This window comes from Hyla sarda, chromosome 1 (genome assembly GCF_029499605.1).
Source record: "Hyla sarda isolate aHylSar1 chromosome 1, aHylSar1.hap1, whole genome shotgun sequence".
In the NCBI taxonomy this organism is placed as follows: Eukaryota; Metazoa; Chordata; class Amphibia; order Anura; family Hylidae; genus Hyla; species Hyla sarda.
This window is the reverse complement of record NC_079189.1, coordinates 147,774,806-147,800,392: the sequence shown is the minus strand read 5'-3', so window position 1 is coordinate 147,800,392 and position 25,587 is coordinate 147,774,806. Positions and strand designations below refer to the sequence as shown.

At 42.3% G+C, this 25,587-nt stretch overlaps 1 protein-coding gene across 1 annotated transcript in view; it reads left to right on the top strand.

Annotated features, from left to right (window-relative positions):
• Positions 1-25,587, top strand: part of EDNRA (endothelin receptor type A) — a 79,165-nt gene that overhangs the window by 41,591 nt on the left and 11,987 nt on the right. Inside the window, exons 3-7 of the mRNA XM_056562837.1 lie at positions 4,648-4,775; positions 10,474-10,672; positions 18,118-18,270; positions 21,106-21,239; positions 23,894-24,002. Coding sequence (XP_056418812.1) covers positions 4,648-4,775; positions 10,474-10,672; positions 18,118-18,270; positions 21,106-21,239; positions 23,894-24,002 — 723 coding nt within the window. The remainder of the gene's footprint in view (positions 1-4,647; positions 4,776-10,473; positions 10,673-18,117; positions 18,271-21,105; positions 21,240-23,893; positions 24,003-25,587) is intronic.

Sequence of the window (25,587 nt, the reverse complement as noted above, 5' to 3'; positions counted from 1 at the left end):
CCAGTAGTGACTTAGAACCGGTCCACTAGCACGGTCCACGCCAATCCCTCTCTGGCACAGAGGATCCACCTCCTGCCAGCCGGCATCATGTCAGTAGATCCGGCCATGGATCCCGCTGACGTCCCTCTGCCTTATATCTCTGATATCACCACGGTGGTCGCCCAGCAATCCCGACAGATCGCCCATCTAACCCACCAGCTGTCGGAAGTATTCACCATTGTGCAGCAACTTCAGTCGCAACTTCAGCAGCAATCATCTCCTCCGCCAGCTCCTGCACCCCTTCCGCAGCGAGTGGCCACTCCTAGCCTCCGCCTGTCCTTGCCGGACAAATTTAATGGGGACTCTAAGTTTTGCCGTGGCTTTCTTTCGCAATGTTCCCTGCACTTGGAGATGATGTCGGACCAGTTTCCTACTGAAAGGTCTAAGGTGGCTTTCGTAGTCAGCCTTCTGTCTGGAAAAGCCCTGTCATGGGCCACACCGCTCTGGGACCGCAATGACCCCGTCACTGCCTCTGTACACTCCTTCTTCTCGGAAATTCGAAGTGTCTTTGAGGAACCTGCCCGAGCCTCTTCTGCTGAGACTGCCCTGCTGAACCTGGTCCAGGGTAATTCTTCCGTTGGCGAGTACGCCATACAATTCCGTACTCTTGCTTCTGAACTTTCCTGGAATAATGAGGCCCTCTGCGCGACCTTTAAAAAAGGCCTATCCAGCAACATTAAAGATGTTCTGGCCGCACGAGATACTCCTGCTAATCTGCATGAACTCATTCATCTAGCCACTCGCATTGACATGCGTTTTTCTGAGAGGCATCAAGAGCTCCGCCAGGAAAAAGACTTAGATCTCTGGACACCTCTCCCACAGTCTCCATTGCAATCTGCGCCTAGGCCTCCCGCCGAGGAGGCCATGCAAGTGGATCGGTCTCGCCTGACCCTGGAAGAGAGGAATCGCCGTAAGGAAGAGAATCTGTGTCTGTACTGTGCCAGTACCGAACATTTTTTGGTGGATTGCCCTATCCGTCCTCCACGTCTGGGAAACGCACGCTCGCACCCAGCTCTCGTGGGTGTGGCGTCTCTTGATGCTAAGTCGGCTTCTCCACGTCTCACGGTGCCTGTACGGATTTCTTCTTCAGCCAGCTCTTCCCTCTCAGCCGTGGCCTGCCTGGACTCTGGTGCCTCTGGGAATTTTATTCGGGAGTCCTTGGTGAATAAATTCCGCATCCCGGTGACCCGTCTTGTCAAGCCACTCCACATTTCCGCGGTCAACGGAGCCAGGTTGGATTGCACCGTGCGTTTCCGCACGGAGCCCCTCCTAATGTGCATCGGACCTCATCATGAGAAAATTGAGTTTTTGGTCCTCTCCAATTGCACTTCTGAAATTCTCCTTGGACTACCCTGGCTTCAACACCATTCCCCAACCCTGGATTGGTCCTCAGGGGAGATCAAGAGCTGGGGTACCTCTTGCTTCAAGGACTGCCTTAAACCGGTTCCCAGTACTCCCTGCAGTGACCCTGTGGTTCCTCCTGTATCCGGTCTCCCTAAGGTCGTTATGGACTCTGCCCGCCTTAAGAAGTGCCTCTCCCCCCCTCCCAGTCCAGTCAGTCAAGCCTCGGTGCCTCCTCGTGGCCCTCGTCCTGGTGTCACACTGCCCCGTGCCAGGCCTCGCCCTCTGCCCTCCCTCCCCATTCCCACTCCTGCTGTACTGCCTGCCGTTGAGGAATCCCTCCATCCTTTCCCGGTGTCCTCATCCCAGGGGGGGCAGTTACCGGACAAAGAGAAGGGGAGACCTAAGGGGGGGGGTACTGTTACGCCTAGCGCTCCGGGTCCCCGCTCCTCCCCGGAGCGCGTACGGCGTCTCTCTCTCCGCAGCGCCCCGGTCGGTCCCGCTGACCGGGAGCGCTGCACTGTCATGGCCGTCGGGGATGCGATTCGCACAGCGGGACGCGCCCGCTCGCGAATCGCATCCCAGGTCACTTACCCGTTCCCGTCCCCTGCTGTCATGTGCTGGCGCGCGCGGCTCCGCTCTCTAGGGCGTGCGCGCGCCAGCTCCCTGAGACTTAAAGGGCCAGTGCACCAATGATTGGTGCCTGGCCCAATTAGCTTAATTGGCTTCCACCTGGTCCCTGACTATATCTGACCTCCTCCCATGCACTCCCTTGCCAGATCTTGTTGCCATTGTGCCAGTGAAAGCGTTTCCTTGTGTGTTCCTAGCCTGTGTTCCAGACCTCCTGCCGTTGCCCCTGACTACGATCCTTGCTGCCTGCCCCGACCTTCTGCTACGTCCGACCTTGCTTCTGTCTACTCCCTTGTACCGCGCCTATCTTCAGCAGCCAGAGAGGTTGAGCCGTTGCTAGTGGATACGACCTGGTCACTACCGCCGCAGCAAGACCATCCCGCTTTGCGGCGGGCTCTGGTGAAAACCAGTAGTGACTTAGAACCGGTCCACTAGCACGGTCCACGCCAATCCCTCTCTGGCACAGAGGATCCACCTCCTGCCAGCCGGCATCGTGACAACTATCAAGCTGATATGTGCATTGGATACGTCCTGTTGCTGCATAACATGGGTTGGGTGCATGTGAATCTCTCTACATGTGGGTGAATCAGGCAATGCAAGCAGTACTTCTTTACTTCTTTACATCTGTACTCATTAGTTGAAGCACCTTTGGCAGCTATTACAACCTTTAGTCTTCTTGGGTATGATGTGGTAGGATTTGCACACCTGGATTTGGGGATTTTCTGCCATTCTTCTTTGCAGATCCTCTCAAGTTCTGTCAGGTGGGTACTGTTGGTGGAAGCTATTTTTAGGTAACTCCAGAGATGTTAGATTGGGTTCAAATCAGGGCTCTGGCTGGGCCACTCAAGGACATTCATAGAGTTGTCTCTAAGGCACTCCTGTATTGTCTTGGGTGAGTGTTTATAGTCATTGTCTTGTTGAAAGACAAATCTTTTGTCCAGTCTGAGGTCTAGGGCACTTTGGATCAGGTTTTCATTAAAAGGGTTATCTGAACAAACTTAAAAAAATAAAAACTTATTCAACCTTCAAATTTCCTTAGTGGTGCCCCCTTTGCACCTGTTCTGGCCCATAATTTTTCATGTGATGCACCCAATGCTTCTATATGCCCGTTCCGTTTACTTTGCCAATCTTCCTGAAGTGCACCTGGCAGCTCCCTTCTAACTCTCATTGGCCACCAAATCCATGCCCTAACGTACTTAAAGGGGTTATCCAGGAAAAAACTTTTTTATATATATCAACTGGCTCCAGAAAGTTAAACAGATTTGTAAATTACTTCTATTAAAAAATCTTAATTCTTTCAGTACTTATGAGCTTCTGAAGTTAAGGTTGTTCTTTTCTGTCTAAGTGCTCTCTGATGACACGTGTCTCGGGAACCACCCAGTTTAGAAGAGCTTTTCTATGGGGATTTGCTTCTAAACTGGGGGGTTCACGAGACACGTGTCATCAGAGAGCACTTGGACAGAAAAAAACAGCCTTAACTTCAGAAGCTCATAAGTACTGAAAGGATTACGATTTTTTAATAGAAGTAATTTACAAATCCGTTTAACTTTCTGGAGCCAGTTGATATATAAAAAAAAGTTTTTTTCTGGATAACCCCTTTTAACATTTTTGGTCACCTCTCTTACCAAGGCCCTTTTCCCCTGGATTTGTTTTGTGGGGTAGCCAATTCGATGAACATTCCTGCTTGTAATAAAAAAATTTCATTTAATAATTATTGAGGCCACTGTGCTCTTGGGAACTTTCAGAGCAGCAGAAATTTCTATGTACCTTTCTGTGGATCTACACAATTCTGTCTAAGGGTGCGTTCACACTACGGAATCTCCGCTTGCTGAATTCCGCGAGCGGAGATTCCGCCATGGCGGCCGCAGCTGAAGATGCTTCGGCGCTAGGGCCGCGGGGCACTGAGCCGTCACCATTGACGGCTAAACAGTGCTCGAGGAATCCGCGCAAAGAATGAACATGTTCTTTCTTTGAGCGGAACAATTTCAGCGGTGGAATTATCTGCGGAGACATATTCACACTAATGTTAAGTTCACACCGTGGAATTCCGCGAGAATTTCGTAGTGTGAACGCACCCTTAGCATGATTTGTTTTTTGCCCTGATATACATTGTCAGCTGTGAGACCTTATATAGACAGGGATGTGTCTTTCCAAATCCTGTCCAATTTACTGAATTTACCTTAAGTGACTACAATCAAGGTGCAGAAATATTCCAAAGGTGATCAAGAGAAATGGGAGGACCGGAGCTGGATTTCTAGTGTCATAGCAAAGGGTCTGAATACTCTTTGTTTATCCTTTTTATATATATTTTTAAAAATTTCTAAAATTCTTTTTAACTCTGTCATTATGGAGTATTGAGTGCAGAATATTAGGGGATTTTTTTTATAATTTGATTTGAGCACAAGGCCACATCATGACAAAATGTGAAAAAAGTGAAAGGGTCTGAAAACTTTCCAAATGCATTGTAACAGAAGAATAGTAGATACTTTACACTGTTCCAACACACTGTTAAAACACACAGTTTGTAATCTCCTGATCGTAGTCTGTAAATTTATCAGGAATATATATATATATGTGCATATCTACAGTATATTTGGAATAAAAAAAAAAACCTTATGTTTGTGTTGTGTCCTTCAGCTTCTTGCAGAACGATGGCCCTTTGATCAGTCACCGGTTGGAGCATGTCTTTGCAAGCTGGTCCCATTCATACAGAAGGCTTCTGTTGGAATCACAGTGCTCAACTTGTGCGCTCTGAGTGTCGACAGGTACGTTTAGCACTTTTATTTATAACTTGGCAATACCATCCATCAATCAGACTATTTTCCTTAGAAAATTGACTAAAAGTAATGGGAAAGTTTTCTCTGCCTTCAAATAATTCTAGAGAGAAAGGTGAGAGAGTTTTACAGTCTAAAGACCATAATGATGGTAAAATTGGTCAAGATTAAAAACGATTGATAGTCCGGAATGTGATCACAAGCAACCAGTACCCTGATCATAGTCAAAGCAAGTGATGGAAAATATGGCTGCTCAAAGGCATGCTGTAGCTTCACTGCAAAAGTGAAAAAGCAAGAAGGTTGTCCTATGCAGGTATACTATACCGTCATCAGTCTTTGGTTCTGAATGCTGTATAGAGAATGACCTGAACACCAAGTAGTTTAACCTGATATTGAAAGGGCTTGCATACTACAGCAGTGGCACTTTAAGTTTCTGCACCTAGGAATCGTAATTTCTAGTCATGGCAATAACTTCAATGGGTAGGTCTCCCTCAAGAGCAGCATTGGCAGAGCACCGACTAGGATGTCCCCATTTCTTTTCCGTGTCTCATGACATGGGTAATTGTCCACAAACTCCAGACAGATGTCTACGTACTCCAAAGATGATAACAGCATGATGCTTTACTTACCATAATGTGTTATTCTTTATTACTTCTTCTGAAGAGGATTCATGATGGGTTTTTACAGAGGTTTCAATAGAACAAGTTTTTACCAGAACATTTCCGACCATCTGTTAGCACTCAGACAGCAACTTTAACATGACTTTCAAGAGTGAATAAACATGAGTAGGGATGATTTGGCAGGGAGACGTGCATAATGGCAATGAGCAGAAATAACTGGTGCCAATCTTTTAGATATTTTTTGTCTGTTGGATTTAAGTTAATGAAATGACATTTACAGCAATCAATCTGAGCATATTATAATAGGAAATGAAAATATAATCCTCTCCTAAAATCTCTGCACCCCTTAAAGGGGTACTCCGCCCCGGGATATCTTAATGCCTATCCAAAGGTCCTGCCGCTGGGGCCCCCCGCGATTTCAGCTGCAGCATCCCAGACATCCGATGCATCGAGCGAACTTCGCTCCGTGCTAGATGACTGGCAATGCGGAGCGGAGGCTCGTGATGTACCGGGCCCACCCACTCATGATGTCACAGCCACGCCCCCTCAATGCAAGTCTATGGAAGGGGGCAACACTCCTGAGGGGTCTAGGGGGCCACCTGCCTGGTCCATTCTCCATCTGCCGTCCGTAGCCTTGCTTTCCCCAGCACCACATTAAGTACTCACATACAGGTTGTATGATTGTTATTTGTCCTGAGGGAAGTGTTCATATCATATTGTATTGTTCATCGGTTTATACAATAGGCTACTGTGACTGGCATATTAGTATTTTGAGATAAAGCAGGTGCCCTGGGAGGGGTCTTGTTAATTTTCTGTATTTTGAAATAAACTATTTTTTGGTACATATACACACTGGGTGTGCACTGCATTGCGTATTTCTTCTTCTTTGTTGGAGTGTATGAGAGGGGGCGTGATGTCCGTCATGCCCTCTCCCATAGACTTGCATTGAGGGGGCGTGGCCATGACATCACCAGCCTCCGACGCTCTAAACAAATGCTGGGTGCAGCAGGGAGATGGGGAGGGGGCCTGCCATTGGGGACCCCTGCAATCAGACGTCTTGTCCCCTATCCTTTGGATAGGGGATAAGATGTCTAGGGGCGGCTTACCCCTCTAAGCTGTACTCACTATCATTTTAGATTACATTTTGTCAATTCCATACTATACAAGTTTATAGAACATGAACAATTTCAGCGCCTAAACAAACAGACTTTATCTGTGTGAACGATGGAAAAAAGTGACAGTACCCTTTGGAGCTTGGTAGGTGATATTAATAGGGTGGTCTAGTCCCTCTTATTGTGTACATATCTTATTGGATTTGTATTTAACATTATACATTACCAAAACATTCAGGTTTTTGATATCTGGCATTAGTCAGATCTTAGATCTCCCTAATACTGTATTGCAGGTACTGTTACTGTATGCAGAAGTAGCAGGTCCCTGTTGCTGTATGGAAATAATACTAGACACTGAGCTCTCTTGGCAACATATCACTTCCCAGTAGCTAAAGTGTTTGATTTTAGCAAAAACATAAGTTCACAAAAGTCTTTCAAAAATTTTTCTTTAAGCAAGGAATGGAGTGAAAATTAAAAAAAAAAAAAAAACTGTACTGAACCATCATCTCCAGAGCCATTACCATTTCAGTTTTCTCTGCAGTACTCTACCATCACTGAGTTTCCCCTGATGTGGTAGAATGATGTCCTTGTACATGGTACATGTGAAGCTTCAACCAATCACTGGCCTCAGCAGTCACATACAGTGCATACAGGAAGAGATCACTAAGGCCAGTGATTGGCTGCAGCATCACATACACAATGTTTTGGTGTTGGTGTTGGAGCAGTGGGAAACTGAGGGGGTGAGTACAGTTTTTTTTACATTTTTCACCACACCACATCAAGTATATAAATGGCCTATAAAAAAAATATGGGGAAAAACTGTTCCTGGTTAAACCCCCTCAAAAGACAAGGGGGCACTGCCTCTGTCTGGGGAAGAAAAGGTTTAGTCTCAAGGGGCGACACGCCTTCTTTACCATAAGAACTGTGAATTTATGGAACAGACTACCTCAGGAACTGGTCACGGCAAGAACAGTTGAAAGCTTCAAAACAGGGTCAGATACATGCCTAGAACAAAATAACATTAATGCTTATTCAGAAGTGTAAAATCACATCCCTTCCCCTTCATTCAACCATAGCCCTTCCCTTCAATTCCTTGGTTGAACATGATAGATGTATGTATTTTTTCAACCTTACTAACGATATGTTACATTCCCTTTTAAAACTTTTTTTAATGCATCTAAAATGAATGAAAAACACAATTTCAAAATAATTATAGGTAAAAAATCACCTATATTTTTTTGTATAGAGCTCCTATGGAGACCTATGTGTCTTCATAGTAACAGACTACAAACAACCTATGTGCCATCTAATCCTGCAGTAATTTTGTCATCATCTCTCCCCTACTACCTATTCAATGGGTATTCTGGGGGGAGTACCTTTTTTTAGTTGTGCTCAGACATGGACTTACTATAGAAAAATTGCTATATATACTGTATATATATATATATATATATATATATATATATATATATATATACCATCCCCTATACCTCACCATTGTTCGCATCATGGACCTCTGGTCCCACTGCGCAGAACTTCCAAGGTCAGGGTCAACAAGCTCAGCCAATCAGTGAACACATTGGTGTCCCACCTCAGCCACTGATTGACTGTGCAGGCAATTTCATGCAGCAACTCCAAACCCAGAAGTGCTGCACAGTACATGATAATGGACTTCACCTATAAAAACTTGAAATATTTACATGAGATATAGTAATCATGTATATTAGGCACTGAACACAATGGCACATTTGTTATTATCATTCATTGTGTCATTTTTCATAAATCTTGCTTACTGTAGACATGCAAATTAGCATCCTTGGCACACTGAGGGTCTTACGTAGGCCCCAAGTGCACCACTATGCCCACCTGCCACCTTCTATAACAGCTCCTCTTTATTACTATTCATATTCTTTCCTGCTGTGATGTAACACCAACGAGCATAAAAGTTTCATGCATGCACAACATCTCCAGAATGGGGGTCTTGAATTGCAGTTGCACATTCACAAGATTTCCATGTGGTATGCTTGTGCCAAATCACTGAAAGAATATAAATATTAATGAAGAGCTGTTGTTACAGTAGGTGGCAAGCGAGTGTAGCAGTGCACTTGTGGCCTAGGTAATGCCCACAGTGCCCCAAGGATGCTCATCTATAGTAAAGAGTCATTATGAAAAATGGTGCAGCAGATATTAATAACAAAGGTACCATTGTGCTTAACCCCACAAGCACTATTACCCAATACAAGCAGGTTAATATAGGCTAACCTGATGAGAGTTTCCCTTTACGACACGCCATACATTAGTACAGTTGGCACCGACTTCCCTATTCTGCAATGTCCATAGCATATTATTGTTTGGTAAATGTAAATAATATAAATGTTCCCATTTGTGAAGAATTTTGCTAGTTTAAGGCCCTTAATGAAACCGGTAACCACAGTCCTGGGACTATAATTAAAACCAGACAGCAAGAAACACGAATCCAACAACACTTTTGTGATCTTCTTCCGCTTACACTGCAACACAGACAACATCTGCATGGAGAATACGTATGACTGCTCTGTTAATAAAAACAGCCAGATGTGGATCAGCACCAGACAGAACATCCTACATGGCTACTAGTGACCTCACTTCTCAGAAGAATCAAATAGTAAATTACCATCAAAGCCAGTGGTATAATCCTCAGTAATCTCCAGTAATGCAAAGCAGCAGTTCCGCAGCTACAAGATGCAGGCTGAAAAGTTAACTAAAGATAAATTCAAGAGACTGGAACTAGGTGTTTGGCAATGTTTTAACTATATTTAAGTCAGTCTGTCAGCAGCTTTGATCCCTCAAAACTGCTGGTAGCTATATATTCAGGATAAAGAGAAGTATTGCCATACCTTGAGTTCAACATGTATGATCAAGAAAAATATATTATAATGTCCTGGCTATGGTGAGAGCTGTTTTTCAACTGCTCCTCTTGGCTATAGCAATATCTCAGTTGGGTATATAGAGGTAAAGCTGAGAGGAGAGACCAGAGAAACTCGGGGTATGTTCACACTGCGGAATACCTGCGGAATAGAATTCCGCGCTGTGAACATTATCATCAGTGTGAATGGGTCTTCCGCGAAATTCATTAACACTCCAGAATTTCAAAATTCCAGCGCTTAAATTGTTCCTGGCAAAGAAAGAACATGTTCATTCCTTGAGTGGAATTCCGTGAGTACTGCATAGCCGTCAATGGTGATGGCGCAGTGCCCCGCTTGTCCTATCGCCGAAGTATTTTCCACGACCGGAGATTCCTCAGTGTGAACATACCCTCATTGTAGAGAGCTCCAGCCCTTAACATGAAGTGCCCATCTCCTGAGCACTTGCTATAGTGGTAGAGAATATTAAAGGGGTTATCCCCATCTGTCCCCAGGTAATCTGTGGCATTACACCTTGACTCCGTTCACTTTAAAAGAATGGAGCTCAGAACCACATCCAAGCTGGAGACAGATGGGAGCGTTTAAAAAAAAATTAGCTCTGTTTTTCTGTTTCTGGATAACCCCTTTAAAACACACTTTTTCTGGACAATCGGGTTGCATGCCAATATCCAAGGTATGAATACAGTATATTGCTCTCCCTGACCTCTGTTATAGTGCTATCAGAAGTTTGAAGGCTAACAGATCCTTGTTTACCCTGTTTATTAAAAATAAATTTCTAATATAGATATGATGTCTGATTAGACTTTCGACTTTATTAGTCAAGGCTTAAAATAATTGAATTCACTTTGTACGATTTGTAGCGTTTACTTGCAACATAAAAAAAAGTCTCAAACAAAACATGTAAAGTGGTATTCCTATAGAGGAAAACGGGTTAATTTATTCTCAAGGGGCTTCCGAGAAAGTGATAGTTTAGATTAAAAAACATAATAAGTTTTGTGCTGTTAAACTATTTATAAATTTTAATATATAAATATATATTTATTTATTTGTTTAGGTACAGGGCAGTTGCAACCTGGAGCAGGGTTCAAGGCAATGGAATCCCTCTTATCACAGCAATTGAAATTATCTCCATTTGGGTTATTTCATTTGTTCTCGCGATCCCTGAGGCTATTGGATTTGTCATGATACCATTTGAATATCGAGGAGAACAGTTTCGTACATGCATGTTCGCAGCTACATCACCATTTATGGAGGTATGTGTGTGTGTACAATATTTTATGTTGTTGTTTCTATGCATTTTTATTAATCATGTTTTACCTAGATTTCCATTGTTGCATATAGTATTTGTCACCATTGAGGGTCATGTGCATAGAACCTGCACAAAGGCATAAGGCATAGCTATGAACCCAGATTAGATGAGACAAAATGCATGCTGCATTTTTATCAACTTGCATTGAATGATTGGGAAAAAAAATGTTTGCTTTTGCATAAAATTTGAGGAAAACATAAGTTTAGTATGAACCCCTAGCAAGTTACAGATGTATATACCTACCGTATGTACTTGAGTATAAGCCAACCCGAATATAAGCTGAGGCCCTTAATTTCACCCCAAAAACCCTGGAAAAGTTATTGACTCGTCTATAAGCCTAGGGTGGGAAATACCCCCCTGTCATCATCCACCACCCTGTCATCATCCACCCCCCGTCATTGACATCCCCTGTCATCACCCCCGACCCCCCCCCCCACCCCTGTCATCATCATCGCCTGTCAATCCCTTCAGTGGTCTTCAACCTGCGGACCTCCAGATCGGCTGTCCGGGCATGCTGGGAGTTATAGTTTTGAAACATCTGGAGGTCCGCAGGTTGAAGACCACTGCCGGACCTTCGTCATCATCCAAACCCCCCTTTTGTTTTCTGCTCACCTCCCCAGTTTCTCGGTGGGAAGGAAGAGTGAGCTGGTCTGGGCCGTCCATATTCGACCACCTATGCTGCAGGGATCGTCCGGTGGGGAGGGTTAGTTGTTCTGGGCTGTCCATCTTCACCGGGAGGCCCTCTTCTCTGCTCAAGGCCGGCCCCGGACTAGTGACGTTGCCTTGACGACGACGCACTGTGATGCATGAACGTTCCTGCGCATCGTCGTCAAGGCAATGTCACTAGTCCAGGGCCGGCCCGAAGCAGAGAAGAGGGTCTCCCGGTGAAGATGGACAGCCCAGAACAACTAACCCTCCCCACCGGACGATCCCTGCAGCATAGGTGGTCGAATATGGATGGCCCGGACCAGCTCACCCTTCCTTCCCACCGAGGGGAGGTCAGTAGAAAACAAAAGGGGGGTCTGGATGATGATGAAGGCCCGATGGCTGTCCGGGCATGCTGGGAGTTGTAGTTTGGAGGTCCACAGGTTGAAGATCACTGAGAAGGGATTGACAGGCGGAGATGGACGGCCAGGACCATCCCCTCACAGCTAAAGCCAGAAACGTTTTTTTGTTCATTCTAGTATAAGCCGAGGGGAGCATCGTGCTGAAAAACTCAGCTTATACTCGAGTATATATGGTAGCTGCCTTTTGTCAAACACGCAATAACATTTTTCTGTTGTCTGGAATTCTGTGCAGTAATATGGGATATGTGTCCTGGGTGAATACACAGCTGTATGTACATGTAGGTTTTGTGAGATCACACATTTTAATCTTGGATGTAAAAGTAAGTTATTGTTTCATATAGGTGATCCATTCATTGGTAATCTTTTAGATCCAGATGATCTCTGAAGGTTGAAGATGTAGCTCTCCAGAGATCACAGAAAAACTAAATTCTTATAGTCTATATAGTATGAACTACAGTATATTTATTTAACATTTTAGGTGCAGTATTCTAGTGTATATTAATACAAGGGACAACACACAGTACTCAAACCAATGAATATCACACAATCTGATGTGTACACCTATAGCCTAAACTCTGTGCAGTGGTCATCATCGGTTATGTCAGTCACTCTATTATGTCAATGTAACACACATCTAAGATGGTGTGGGAAAAGGGAACAAGAGACATTCCCAGAGAAATGTTTTTTTATATAAAATTGCATAATACAGACTCATGTACTGTGTACTGTAAACGTGAGGCACTTCCTTAAACATATCCAGTGATGTTCCACTGTTTAGATTTATGTAGCTAAAAATGTCACTCACACAATGGTCTTTTAAGTTCAACCATAAAAAGATGTATAGGTTTATGAAGCTTCTGGAAAATAGGACAGTGCAGTTCACACAATGTGGACAACAATGGTTCTAATTTGTAATGATTTATTAGGGACATGAAAGGCAATTTACATTCCTTTGTACTGTTTAATAGTATGAAAGGAAAAATAAGTAACTCAACAAAGTTTACTTTGCGAATTTTATAACAAGCCTTATTGTTATGTTTACTACACTGCAACACCCATTGTAAAAGATGACTAATACTTCATTCTATATTACATTACGTGCAATGTATACATCTCAAAGAAAGTCAAAGGAGAACTCCGGAATAGGAAAATTATTGTCCATACTGCCTGCAGAAAAAAAAATAAACAGGTACATACCTTTCCTCGCTCCCCCGGTGCATCCGGCAACCGGCTCCGGCCTCCGCCACGATCCTCTTCCTGGTTGTGGGTGGTCGGCGAGTCATACTGCCAATCACCGGCCGCAGCAAAGTCCCGACTCGACCGGCGATAGGCTGAGCGGCAGTGTGAGAACGCTTCAAGACACACAATTCTTCACTACACCGGCACTTGCTGTCGGGGCCAAAAAACGTCACACTGCCACTCAGCCTATCGCCGGCCGTGTCGGGACTTCACTGCGGTCGCTGATTGGCTGAGTGCAGTATGATTCGCCGACCACTGGCAACCAGGAAGAAAGAGGATCGCGGCGGAGGCCGGCGCCAGTTACCGGAGGCCCCGGGGGAGCGAAGGAAGTTATGTACATCTTTATTTTTTTACTGCCGGCATTATGGATGATAATTTTCCTATTCCGGAGTTCTCCTTTAATTCGTAATATGTATAGCAAACAGCATGCTGCTTGAGAATTGAAGTTTTGCTATGTGTTTGATGCACTGTAATGGATTAAAGCTTATTAAACCAATACTTTATGGCTATCCTTGAGGAGTCTTGCTGTTTTTCTGCGATGGATGTATGGATGGATGAAAGGGTGGATAGATAGATAGACAGATAGATAGATATTAGGGCTCTTTTATCTCATAAGAATACAGCGATTCCATAATTGTGATTGTTGGTGGTTGGCAGGAGTTTTAAGCTAAACATGTTTAAGCCATTACATTATGTGACAATGAAGCATGTATGAACTCCTATTAAACCATCACACTTGTATCCTGAAATATACTTCGGCTGTGACAATTTTCAACATTACTGTGACATGTGAAATCCATGATTAATGTCCATAAAAATTGGTCATGATTGAAACTGCTCACTGCTTAACAAGATCCTAGTCATAGTGTGACTAATAACTTTCCAGGCTTAAAATCTGTCAAGATTTTTGGATTTTAGTTCCTTCATGCTTTTTGCTTTTGAAAAGGCAAAAGGAGCAGTGTGTGGGTAAAGAGAGAGGGTGCAGTCTTTGTAAATTCTGTGTGAATGGGGTACTGTCTGTGGGAGTGAGGGGACATTGGGTACAGTCAGTGTGGAGAGGGCATCTAAAGCAGTCTGTGAGAGATGGTGGCATAAGAAGTAGTCTGTGTTAAAAGGAAATAATAGGAAGCTTGTGTGAGAAGGGCATAGGAACAGTGTGTAAAAGGCATGAGCAATCCTTAAGAGGAGACACCCTAGGGATCAGGCTGTGTTAAAAAGGAGCAGCCTATGATAGAGAGGTAGGGCTATGGGGAGCTGTCTGTGTAATAGAGGGGACATGGGGTGTAGTCTGTGTGGGAAGGAGAGTGGCATCTCAGAAAGCAGTCTGTGTGGAAAAAAAAGGGCAAGATGTATGTAATTGTGTGGAGCAGTCTATGCGAAAAAAAGGGCATAAAGAGTAATGGGAGAGAGGGGGATGGGGACCCTTCTGTGCAACAAAGGGTGGCATGTGGAGCAGTCTGTGTATATAATGTAATGTATAATTATAGGGTCATCAATGAGTTGTGTACTCCAGCATTTTGAGTGCTGGTCGGCATAAAAGAAAAGCTATCATGCACAGATTTGAATACATATCCCATATCAAAGTAATGATATAAGTATTTATTATAACCACCAATAGAATACACATAAAACAAAACAGTATAAAACAAGACATGAGACTTCTTAGTCCCACAAGCAGTTTAAGAACAGTATGGTTAGGTGAGAAAAAAAAAACTAACATCTAAAAACATTTAAATCTCAATAAACTCTACAAATCTATACAAACCATAAGGTCAGACTGTGCGGGCCATGACCTTCAACCTCTAGTCAAAAATCCTCTTAAGCAAATAAGCAAAAGTGCATACTACCACTAATCACAATACAATAGAATAGATATAAAAAAATTTTTTTAAAAACAACGCAATTTTGTACAAAACATCACCAGGGGGAATGTTAAGAGGCAAAAATGAGGGGTCAAACCCCACAACGCACATGGTTTCATCAGTAGTGATGATTCTGCTACAAATGTCCAATATATACCCACCTCCCTGTGCATAATTGAATAATAGTCACAGGTGAAGGAATTCTAGAGCTAAACTGCACCTGCTAGTTCAATCAGACATTTGCCGATAACAACATCGTCCATAGAGGTCAGGCAGTGTAGAGATGATCAACATATGCAGAGGCCATGACAAGCACATAAACTGCAATATATTGAGATTTTAAATGTTTTTAAATGTATTTTTCTAAACTGCTTGTGCATTTAGGTAGCCACTTTCGTCTTGGGTCATAGTGGTTTGTTTTCGATGTATTCTATTGTTGGTATTAATCAATATTTCTATATTTACTTGGATGTTGTGTTAGGAAACCGCATTGGAATTAGACAGATAACACAGGTATTGGTAGTATTTATGGTCATACATTTTACTAGCTTTTGCCTCAGATGCTTGAAGGGTCATATTGTTAGTGCTTCATATTAGAGTCAATACTCCTTTAACAAGGACTGTTGTTGAACAACTAGATATCTTTGAAATCGGCATGCTAGGCCTCCAGGAGTATCGTGGTACACAAGGAAGCCTGCTTTAAATGCACTCTTCCTGTTGGAAATTGTTAACATCTGGACCTGCAGGGAAAACAAAAGCACTTTTATTCTTCTCTGTCGAGCCCTGATGTAAGATGAGAGGGACGCCCTGTTCAGTACCCATATTTAATCAGTCACAGGCCCCACAGAAATGTATTCTTTCTGTTATAAGGCCAGGCAAGTAAAACACATTATTTTTTTTACCTTTGTTTTTTACCTTTGTATTCATATTCTTTATTTTCTTTACTGCCTACATTGTTTCATGTGTATAACTAGGAATGTTTTTTGTGAAACAATTAATAAGTACGACGTTAAAGGGGTATTCCAGGAAAAAACTTTTTTTTATCTATCAACCGGCTCCAGAAAGTTAAACAGATTTGTAAATTACTTCTATTAAAAAATCGTAATCCTTTCAGTACCTATGAGCTTCTGAAGTTAAGGTTGTTCTTTTCAGTCTAAGTGCTCTCTGATGTCTCGGGAACCACCCAGTTTAGAAGCAAATCCCCATAGCAAACTTCTTCTAAACTGGGCGGTTCCCGAGACATGTGTCATCAGAGAGCACTTAGACAGAAAAGAACAATCTTAACTTCAGAAGCTCATAAGTACTGAAAGGATTAAGATTTTTTAATAGAAGTAATTTACAAATCTGTTTAACTTTCTGGAGCCAGTTGATATATAAAAAAAAGTTTATTCCTGGATAACCCCTTTAACAAACACTAAAGATAGTATAGGAAGTATTTGTTGCCTTCCTTTAGAACTGACCTCTCATTTTTCTGCCAATAGCACAAGATCAGACTCATCATATGTACAGAATAAAGTAAGACATCATATCATTCCGTCCTGTGTGAATTTAATAATGACTCCGACGCCAAGTTACGGAACAACGGCACCTTTACTGAGTCAGACAGATGTAACAGTCTATACAGCTTGGTTAGGCCCATGGAGGTGACCAGTGACTTCAGAGATCTTAGGACTTGCTGGGACTTATAGTGGACTTTGATAATTTGGATGCAGGCCACGCTGATTTTAGACAGGATGACTTGGACTGACTTGACTATGACAGACGATGACTGACTTCACCTTCTGTAGCTTACCAGGCTTTGACTTGACTTGTGAGGTACTGAACTTTAGGATCCGTGGCTGCTTGACTGACTTTAGGTTCCCTCTGGGCTCCAGACACACACATAGGACTTGACCTTACTGCACTCAGCTAAGCAGGAACTAAGAGAGAGAGCTAGCTCCACCCAGGGCTTGGTGTTATCCGGGAATAGAAAAACAGAGCTACTTTCTTCCAAAAACAGTTCCCTGTCTGTCTCCAGGTTGGGTGTGGTTCTGCAGCTCAGTTCCTTTGAAATGAATGGAGCCAAGTTGTAAAACCTCACCCAACCTGGAGACAGTCTGGAAGCTGTTTTTGAAAGAAATTAGCTGTGTTTTTCTATTCCTTGATAACCCCTTTAAGTAGCATTTTCTGGGCCTAATATGTCCATAACCTATCATGTAAATGTATAAAGTTTTTGTTTTGTTTGCATTTTATTAACAAGCAATGCTGATGCACTGTTTAATACAAAGAAGAAAAAAAATCCCACATACAGTGTATGCGTTTTACTGTGCAAGTGTTACGTTATGCGCTCCGGCCGCACAGGCTGGCCGTGAGCGCATGGTCCCGTTACCTGCTGCTGCCGGCGGGGCTGGGATTCGCATTGCGGAACGTGCCCGCATGCGAATCCCAGCCCGTCACTCACCTGGTGCTTCTCCTGCCTCCGCCTCTGCCTCTCTGCTCCGGCGCGCGTGTCCATGTCCCCTAGGGCACGCACGTGCGCCAGAGTTTTAAGATTTAAAGGGCCAGTGTGCCCATTAGTGAAGTAACACCTGTGGCTCATTGATGAATTCCTCCACCTCCCACACTTCTCTGCTGGATCTTTGTTGCCCTAGTGCCTGAGAGGAAGCGTTCCTGAGAGTTGCCTTGCCGTGTATCATACCCTTTGCTCCGTGACCTGACCTTGCTCCTTTGCCACCTGCCTACTGACCACTTACTACATTCCTGACTACGCTACTGTGCCACCAGCCCTGACCTTCTGCTATCCTGACCAAAAGTTGCATTATCCTACCTGTGCCTCGAATCTCCTCACCTGCCTGTGTGGTCGAACCGTGCCAGGGGTAGCATCCTGGGTGCCGCCTGCCGCAGCGAGTCCATCCTGCTTTGTGGCAGGCCCTGGTGAAAACCAGCGACACCTTAGACTCTGCTACCTGGTATGGTCCAAGTCATCTACAACACAGGTCCAGAGGATCCACTATTATCAGTGTTCCAGTCTACTGAAAAGTGAGTGTTACAGCAAGTCATGAGTGGCATATGCAACTATTGGCCTTTACTCCTGGAAGTACACATGTAGGGTATCAGGGAAGAATATTCCTGGATTATTAGGTTGGCTACCACTAGCTCATATAGTACATGAGCTGGCGCACATGTGTTGTTTGAGAAAGTATTGTAAAGAATTGCATAATAATACTTCTTTTTCTTTATAGTTCTACAAAAACGCAAAGCATTGGTGGCTGCTTGGCTTTTACTTCATTGTACCCCTAGCATGTACCGGAGTATTTTATACATTAATGACATGTAAGATGCTGCACCAACGGAAAGGAAGTCTGAGGATAGCCTTGAGTGAGCATCTTAAGCAGGTAAAATAACATTAACTTATACCCATTTATATGAATATTTAGTTAATGTGTAGTTATTATGTATAAACAAAGCAAAATTTTAAAATATGAATGAAAAAGCTACAGTCCATACAATACAATAATGTCACAAAAAATTATAACACATCAGAATAGAGTTGTTGGAATGGAATAAGAACTTAAAGGGGTATTCCAGGAAAAACTTTTTTTTTTATATATATATCAACTGGCTCCAGAAAGTTAAACAGATTTGTAAATTACTTCTATTAAAAAATCTTAATCCTTTCAATAATTATCAGCTGCTGAAGTTGAGTTGTTGTTTTCTGTCTGGCAACAGTGCTCTCTGCTGACATCTCTGCTTGTCTCGGGAACTGCACAGAGTAGAAGAGGTTTGCTATGGGGATTTGCTTCTAAACTGGGCAGTTCCCGAGACAGGTGTCATCAGAGAGCACTTAGACAGAAAAGAACAACTCAACTTCAGCAGCTCATAAGTACTGAAAGGATTAAGATTTTTTAATAGAAGTCATTTGCAAATCTGTTTAAATTTGTTTAATATATATATATATATATATATATATATATATATATATATATATATAAAAAGTTTTTTCCTGGATAACCCCTTTAATTTCCCATCAATTTGCATGCGAAAAATGTATCTGCTTTGCCCAGTATCTAGTCAGACCACACCTGTAATCATTTACATATCTGCCCGAGACATAACTGCATACCGAGATTTGCAGCAATCCAACATTTCTATCTTTTTGCATTATTTTTTCTTTTTTGTCAATGGGTGTACCAATGTCTGATATTTTATGGTAAACTATATAGAAACAGTGCAGCTGTGTTAATACACTTATAAAAATGTTATACAGGAACATGAAAAGCATTTCTATATTATATAGTTTACTAGCTTAATACCCGGCGTTGCCTGTTTTTTCCTTCCTCAGCCTTGTTGTGGAGGAAAATCAACAAAGGAGGAAGCTTTTGACTTCATATCCCTTCCTCATATATTGTTGTCATATCCCAACCTCATATCCCGTCCTCATACCCCAACCTCCTATCCCTACCTCCTTTCTCGTCCTCCTATCCGGTGCTCCTATCCCGTCCTTCTATCCCGACCTCCTATCCTGACCTCCTATCCCGACCTCCTATCCTGTCCTCCTATCCCATCCTCCTTTCTCGTCCTCCTATCCCATCCTCCTATCCCGTGCTCCTTTCTCGTCCTCCTATCCCGACCTCCTATCCCTTCCTCCTATCCCTTCCTCCTATCCCGTCCTCCTATCCAGTCCTCCTTTCCCGTCCTCATATCCCGACCTCCTATCCCGACCTCCTATCCCGTCCTCCTTTCTCGTCCTCATATCCCAACCTCCTATCCCGACCTCCTATCCCGTCCTCCTATCCCATCCTCCTTTCTCGTCCTCATATCCCAACCTACTATCCTGACCTCCTATCCCTTCCTCCTATCCCTTCCTTCTATCCTGTCCTCCTATGCCATCCTCCTATCCCAACCTCCTATCCCAACCTCCTATCCCGTCCTCCTATCCCGTCCTCCTATCCCGTCCTCCTATCCCGTCCTCCTATCCCGTCCTCCTATCCCGTCCTCCTATCTCATCCTCCTATCTCGACCTCCTATCCCGACCATCCCGTCCTCCTATCTAGACCTCCTATCTCGACCTCCCATTGCATCCTCATATCCTGACCTGTAATATGTGCACCAGGTATTGAAATATCTCCAGCCGTATGGATATTATGTGAGAACATACATTTCCCATTGATTTGCATGGGACGTTAAACAAAATCCCTGACCCTCACAAATGGTGGTAGTTAAGGGTTAAATTAACTATCCTATATTTTAAGTGGACATATAAGTAACATGTGACCAAGTATTATCGAAATATCTACAGCCGTTATGGAAGTTATGCAGTAACATATATTTCTCATAGACTTGTATGGGACTTTAAACATAAACCCCGCCCCTGGAAAATGGGGGTGAATAAGGGTTAAATCATCTATCCTATGTTTGTTGTTGACATATAAGTAACATGTGTGCCAAGTTTCATGTTAATATCTTTAGCCGTTTGGAAGTTTTTGTGGAACATACATACACACACACACACATGTTGAGTTTTATATATATAGATTGATCATTATTCTCTGAAAAATAGCGCTAGATATCACTATGTATCTTTAGTACAATATTGGGTTCAATATTCTTATCATGATGAGATATCTGCTACAGTCCAACCTAAGTGGAAAACATCTGTAAACAATACAAAAATGTTATCTATTGTTTGTCATGTCTATATTCAATGTCAGTAACTAATCTGTATTAAAGGGGTATTCCGGGCAAAAATATTTCATCCCCTATCCAAAGGATAGGGGATAAGATGTCTGATCGCGGGGAGCCCACTGCTGAGACCCCCCCGCAATCTCCCTGCAGCACCCGCATTCTATGTGGGGACTGCATCTCTAGTTTCGGAAATCTCTGGGGTTTCCGTGACTGGGGATGTGACGTCACGCCACACCCCTCCATTCATGTCGATGGGAGGGGGCGTGACGGACATCACGCCCCCTCCCATGGACATGAATGGAGGGCGCGTGGCGTGACATCACATCCCCAGTCCCGGAAACCCCGGAGATCTCCGAAACTAGAGATGCAGTCCCCACATAGAATGCGGGTGCTGCAGGGAGATCGCGGGGGGTCTCAGCAGTGGGCTCCCCACGATCAGACACCTTATCCCCTATCCTTTGGATAGGGGATGAAATATTTTTGCCCAGAATACCCCTTTAAGCAATTGTTCCACATAAATAGGATGTAATATTCTCTTCACACAGCGCCGTGAGGTTGCAAAGACAGTATTCTGCTTGGTCGTGATATTTGCCCTGTGCTGGTTCCCCCTGCATCTGAGTAGAATAATTAAGAAGACAGTATACAATGAACGGGATTCTGGGAGATGTGAGCTTCTCAGGTAATATATACACATTGAATTTCTGGTTTTGATATTATGACATTCCCATGAACAGACACTTTTATCACTTCCCCCATTACTACATCAAAATGTCAACCTATAACTACAGTAAATGAAGGCCAATGTCTCTCATTTACTGAAATTTGTAGGTTTCTTGAAAAAATTTTAGTTTTTTGGGGGGAGATACTCCTCTTTTTCCTGATGGCCACACCCCTTTGTAGGGTTTTCTAAGTAAAGTGGAGAGTTAGTAGTGGTATTTTGTATTTTTGTTTGCGCACAACACATGTGACACAAAAAAAAACTACAAAATCTATTCAGAAAAGCCTCAGTAAATGAGGCCCATTGGCTCTTATTAACTAAAAGTGGAGTGTAGGTCTCTTTGTGGGTTTTAATTCCCTACAATTTATTTACAGTATTTACTAAGGTTTCCCTACTTTTTCCACTTTCCCTACATTTAGATTTTTTTACACATGCTCTGACCTGTAGGGTTTTCCTCAGCTGAAATCCACCACATTTTCTGTGGAAACCTTAGTAAATATGTTGGGTTTTTGTGAAAATGTCAGGAACACACCCCTTTTTGGTGCCCTCCCCCCTTTACCCGACGGCAGCACCCCTTTTTCGGGTCTTCTTAGCAAAATGGAGAGTTAATCTGTTTTTTTTTTTCAATTCTGGCAAAAATTCTGGCGCAGACAGAATTTCTGGCACAATGCTCCAGAATCTAGAGCACAACCCGACAAAACATGTCGGGTATGCAATGGTAAATGAGGGCCATTGTGTATTATATTTAATTTTAGACTACTAAATGTAAAGCTTGTAGAAATAATGAATGGTGGAAATAATACATGTAGTGATGATTCAGATTTTGTAGCTGTTTCTGTTATCTTTACAACTTACCTAGGGGTAATCAATGATATTGGAGACATACAATTCCTTCTAATAGTGTCTATATAAACAATATAGCAGGTTGTAAGGACTTTGTGGCAGCTATAATGATTGAGAGTGTCTACAGACTATTGCAGTGCAGTAGTACAACAGAGCTAACTCCTGTCATAAAATATCATGGCCTGTCATAATAATTAGATGACTCCGTTGATTCTTCCCCAGTCTACACAGCAAATCTAAAAAATGTGCAGTAGAAAGCCTGATGCACTACCGTTAACAATGTCCTGTAGGCTAGAATGCTTTTTATAAAATTTTCTGCTGCCAAGCAAAAGTTTTATTAAAATCTTTTATGTCTAAGGCTATGTTCACAGTGTTTTTTCTGGCATTTTTAATTTGTAAAAATTCATCCGTAAAATTGCGTCCACATTTTTAAACATTATGGGGGAGATTTATCAAAACCTGTCCAGAGGAAAAGTTGCTGCGTTGCCCATAGCAACCAATCAGATTGCTTCTTTCATTTTTAACAAGGCCTCTGCAAAATAACAGAAGCGATCTGATTGGTTGCTATGGGCAACTCAGCAACTTTTCCTCTGGACAGGTTTTGATAACTCTCCCTCTATGTGCTCTATGTATAAATCCAGACACATGTTTTTTTTTACATATTATGTGCACGGACAACCACTTTCCCGTGCACATAATATGTAAAATGTAAAATGCAGACACAGTTTCATAAATTAAATATACCTGAAAAAACACTGTGTGTACATAGCCTAAGGGAAATGACATTATTTTAAAATAAACTGTTATTTATACACATACCTTATATATTATTTAACTTCTTCCAGATCAGGTTTCTTACTTGTAACTCCTTTCTGACGAGAGGCATTTGTAGATCTTTTTGAACTTGCAGATTTGTTTGGTATAATTTTATGCTATTTTTTCCATGACCCATCAGGCTTAATTTTTATCTTAGTAAATTAAATTTTTTTGTGATAGTTTGGGTAATTTAGATTTTATTGTTATTTATTATTGTTTTTTATTTTACAAAATGTGTTCCCCATAAGGTCAAAAAAGACCTTTTGAGGAGCATTTTATTATTGCTGATATCCCCTGTATCGGGGGCTGACAGTGATACATTATCCCTACCTTGTCTTTGGAAAGAACGATTGTCTGTGACACCCAGTTCTCCAGTATCACACACGCTCTGTACTGTTATATTTTGGAAAAGGCCCTGCAGAGGGCTTCTTTCATACTGCTGTTGTGACCCGGCAGTCAACAGACGTTAAAAAAAGTGGGGAGAATAGCTGGAGAAAAATTACTGCATGCGCCATCTTTTTCTCCCATTACTCCCGGTAAAAAACAATGGCGCCCGACGAACCCCATTATGGTCCAACGCCCAACGGCCGTTTTTGGGGTTGGCGCACAATGGCATTGTGAAGGAAGTTTAAAATGCCTTCTCACACTCATCCCCCCCCCCCTGAACGTGTTAAGTCTACGGGCAATAGGCAAATGCTTAAAGTGGCACCAAACTGAGGTTCTACTTTAACTAACTTTATTTCGGGAACCTTGTCAGATAGAGATAGGATGCTTAAGTGAATGATGCAGCTTATTCTAGTCTCAGAATTGCTTTTCTTGTATTGCGGTGCATGGTTTCCATCAATATCTGTCTCAATTCATAGTGGGATATCTTAGTCCAAATGATATTTTTGTACCTCTGTAAATACATTTAGATGCACAAGATATTGATGTGTTCATGTCCTTTTCATGTGTAGTTTTTTGTTGGTGATGGATTTCATCAGTATTAACTTGGCAGCCCTCAACTCGTGCATAAATCCAATAGCGCTCTACTTTGTCAGCAAGAAGTTTAAAAACTGTTTTCAGGTAAGAACATCTGTTCTTAAAACGTATTTCACATTTTTCTACATGTTGCACTTTGTCTTTACCTAGAAATACAGCTGAGAAAAGGATCCTCATCTACAGCTCAAGTACCAGTATATAGTACCAGGCCTTTACTATTTTATCTAGACACCATATACTATAAATTACCTATCATAATAGAAGACCTATAAAAATGTACAGTAGAATAGATAGAATATATAATTCGATAACTTCATCAGAAAGATTTGTACTTTGATAGTATTCAAAATAGCTTCATTGTTGTCTGCACTTGTGCTGTAGAATCTCTTGGGGAAAGGTCTTTATCTTTATTATAAAATAATACTATAAAAATATAACTATCAAATAAACTTGGCCAAACTGGATTAGTAGAACCTTTTGCCATATCAAATAGACAAGAGAGTTTTAAAATGGAGGCACCCATATGGCTCTAGGAATCACTACTTCAAATGGTTGCAGTTTTGTAGACTAGCAGGAGAAAATTCCTACATTATGGGGGAGATTTATCAAAACCTGTCCAGAGGAAAAGTTATTGAGCTGCCTATAGCAACCAATCAGATTGCTTCTTTCATTTTTGAAAAGGCCTCTGAAAAATGAAAGAAGTGATCTGATTGGTTGCTATGGGCAACTCAGCAATTTTTCCTCTGGACAGGTTTTGATGAACCTACTCCTATACGGCTGCCTCAACAACATTACATTCCAATCTGCTGTCTCTCTGTCCAGTTCTCAGTTTAAACCTTTGGCAGGGAATTTTCTATACTGAGGATAGGGGATGAGAAGTACCGGAGTTCCCCTTTTATATATAAGTAGAGGTATAATGTAATCCCCTACTACACTGAGTTGTAAGTTTATTGAATTCAGGAACCATCATACCATTCAGTTTTTCTAAAGAAGTTCTTCCAATGGAGATGTAAATAATATATCCAAATCCCAAATTGTCCCCTTTTTATTGTAGATTTTCTTTAGACTTTGACCTCACTTGATATCGTTTATAATTGTATGTAGACTGTATTTTTCCTCTAAACGTATTGCAGCGACTCTCTTGCAACTTTTGAAATATATCATTTTCTCATGATTGTGTAAGTATGCCAAATTCAAGTTGTTTTTCAGCAGTGGTCATGAATTTATCATGTTCATCTTTTGGTGTTAAAGGGGTACTCCGGTGGAAAACCTTTTCTTTAAAATCAACTGGTGCCAGAATGTTACAGATTTGTAAATTACTTCTATTAATAAATCGTAATCCTTCCAGTACCTGTCATCTGCTGTATAATACAGAGAAAGTTCTTTTCTTTTTGAATTTCTTTTCTCTCTGTCCACAGTGCTCTCTGCTGACACCTCTGTCCATGTCGGGAACTGTCCAGAGCAGGAGAGGTTTTTCTATAGGGAATTGTTCCTGCTCTGGACAGTTCCACAGAGGTGTCAGCAGAGAGCACCGTGGACAGACAGAAAAGAAATTAAAAAAGAAAAGAACTTCCTCTGTATTATACAGCAACTGATGAGTACTGGAAGGATTAAGATTGTTTAATAGAAGTAATTTACAAATCTGTTTAACTTTTTGCCACCAGTTGAT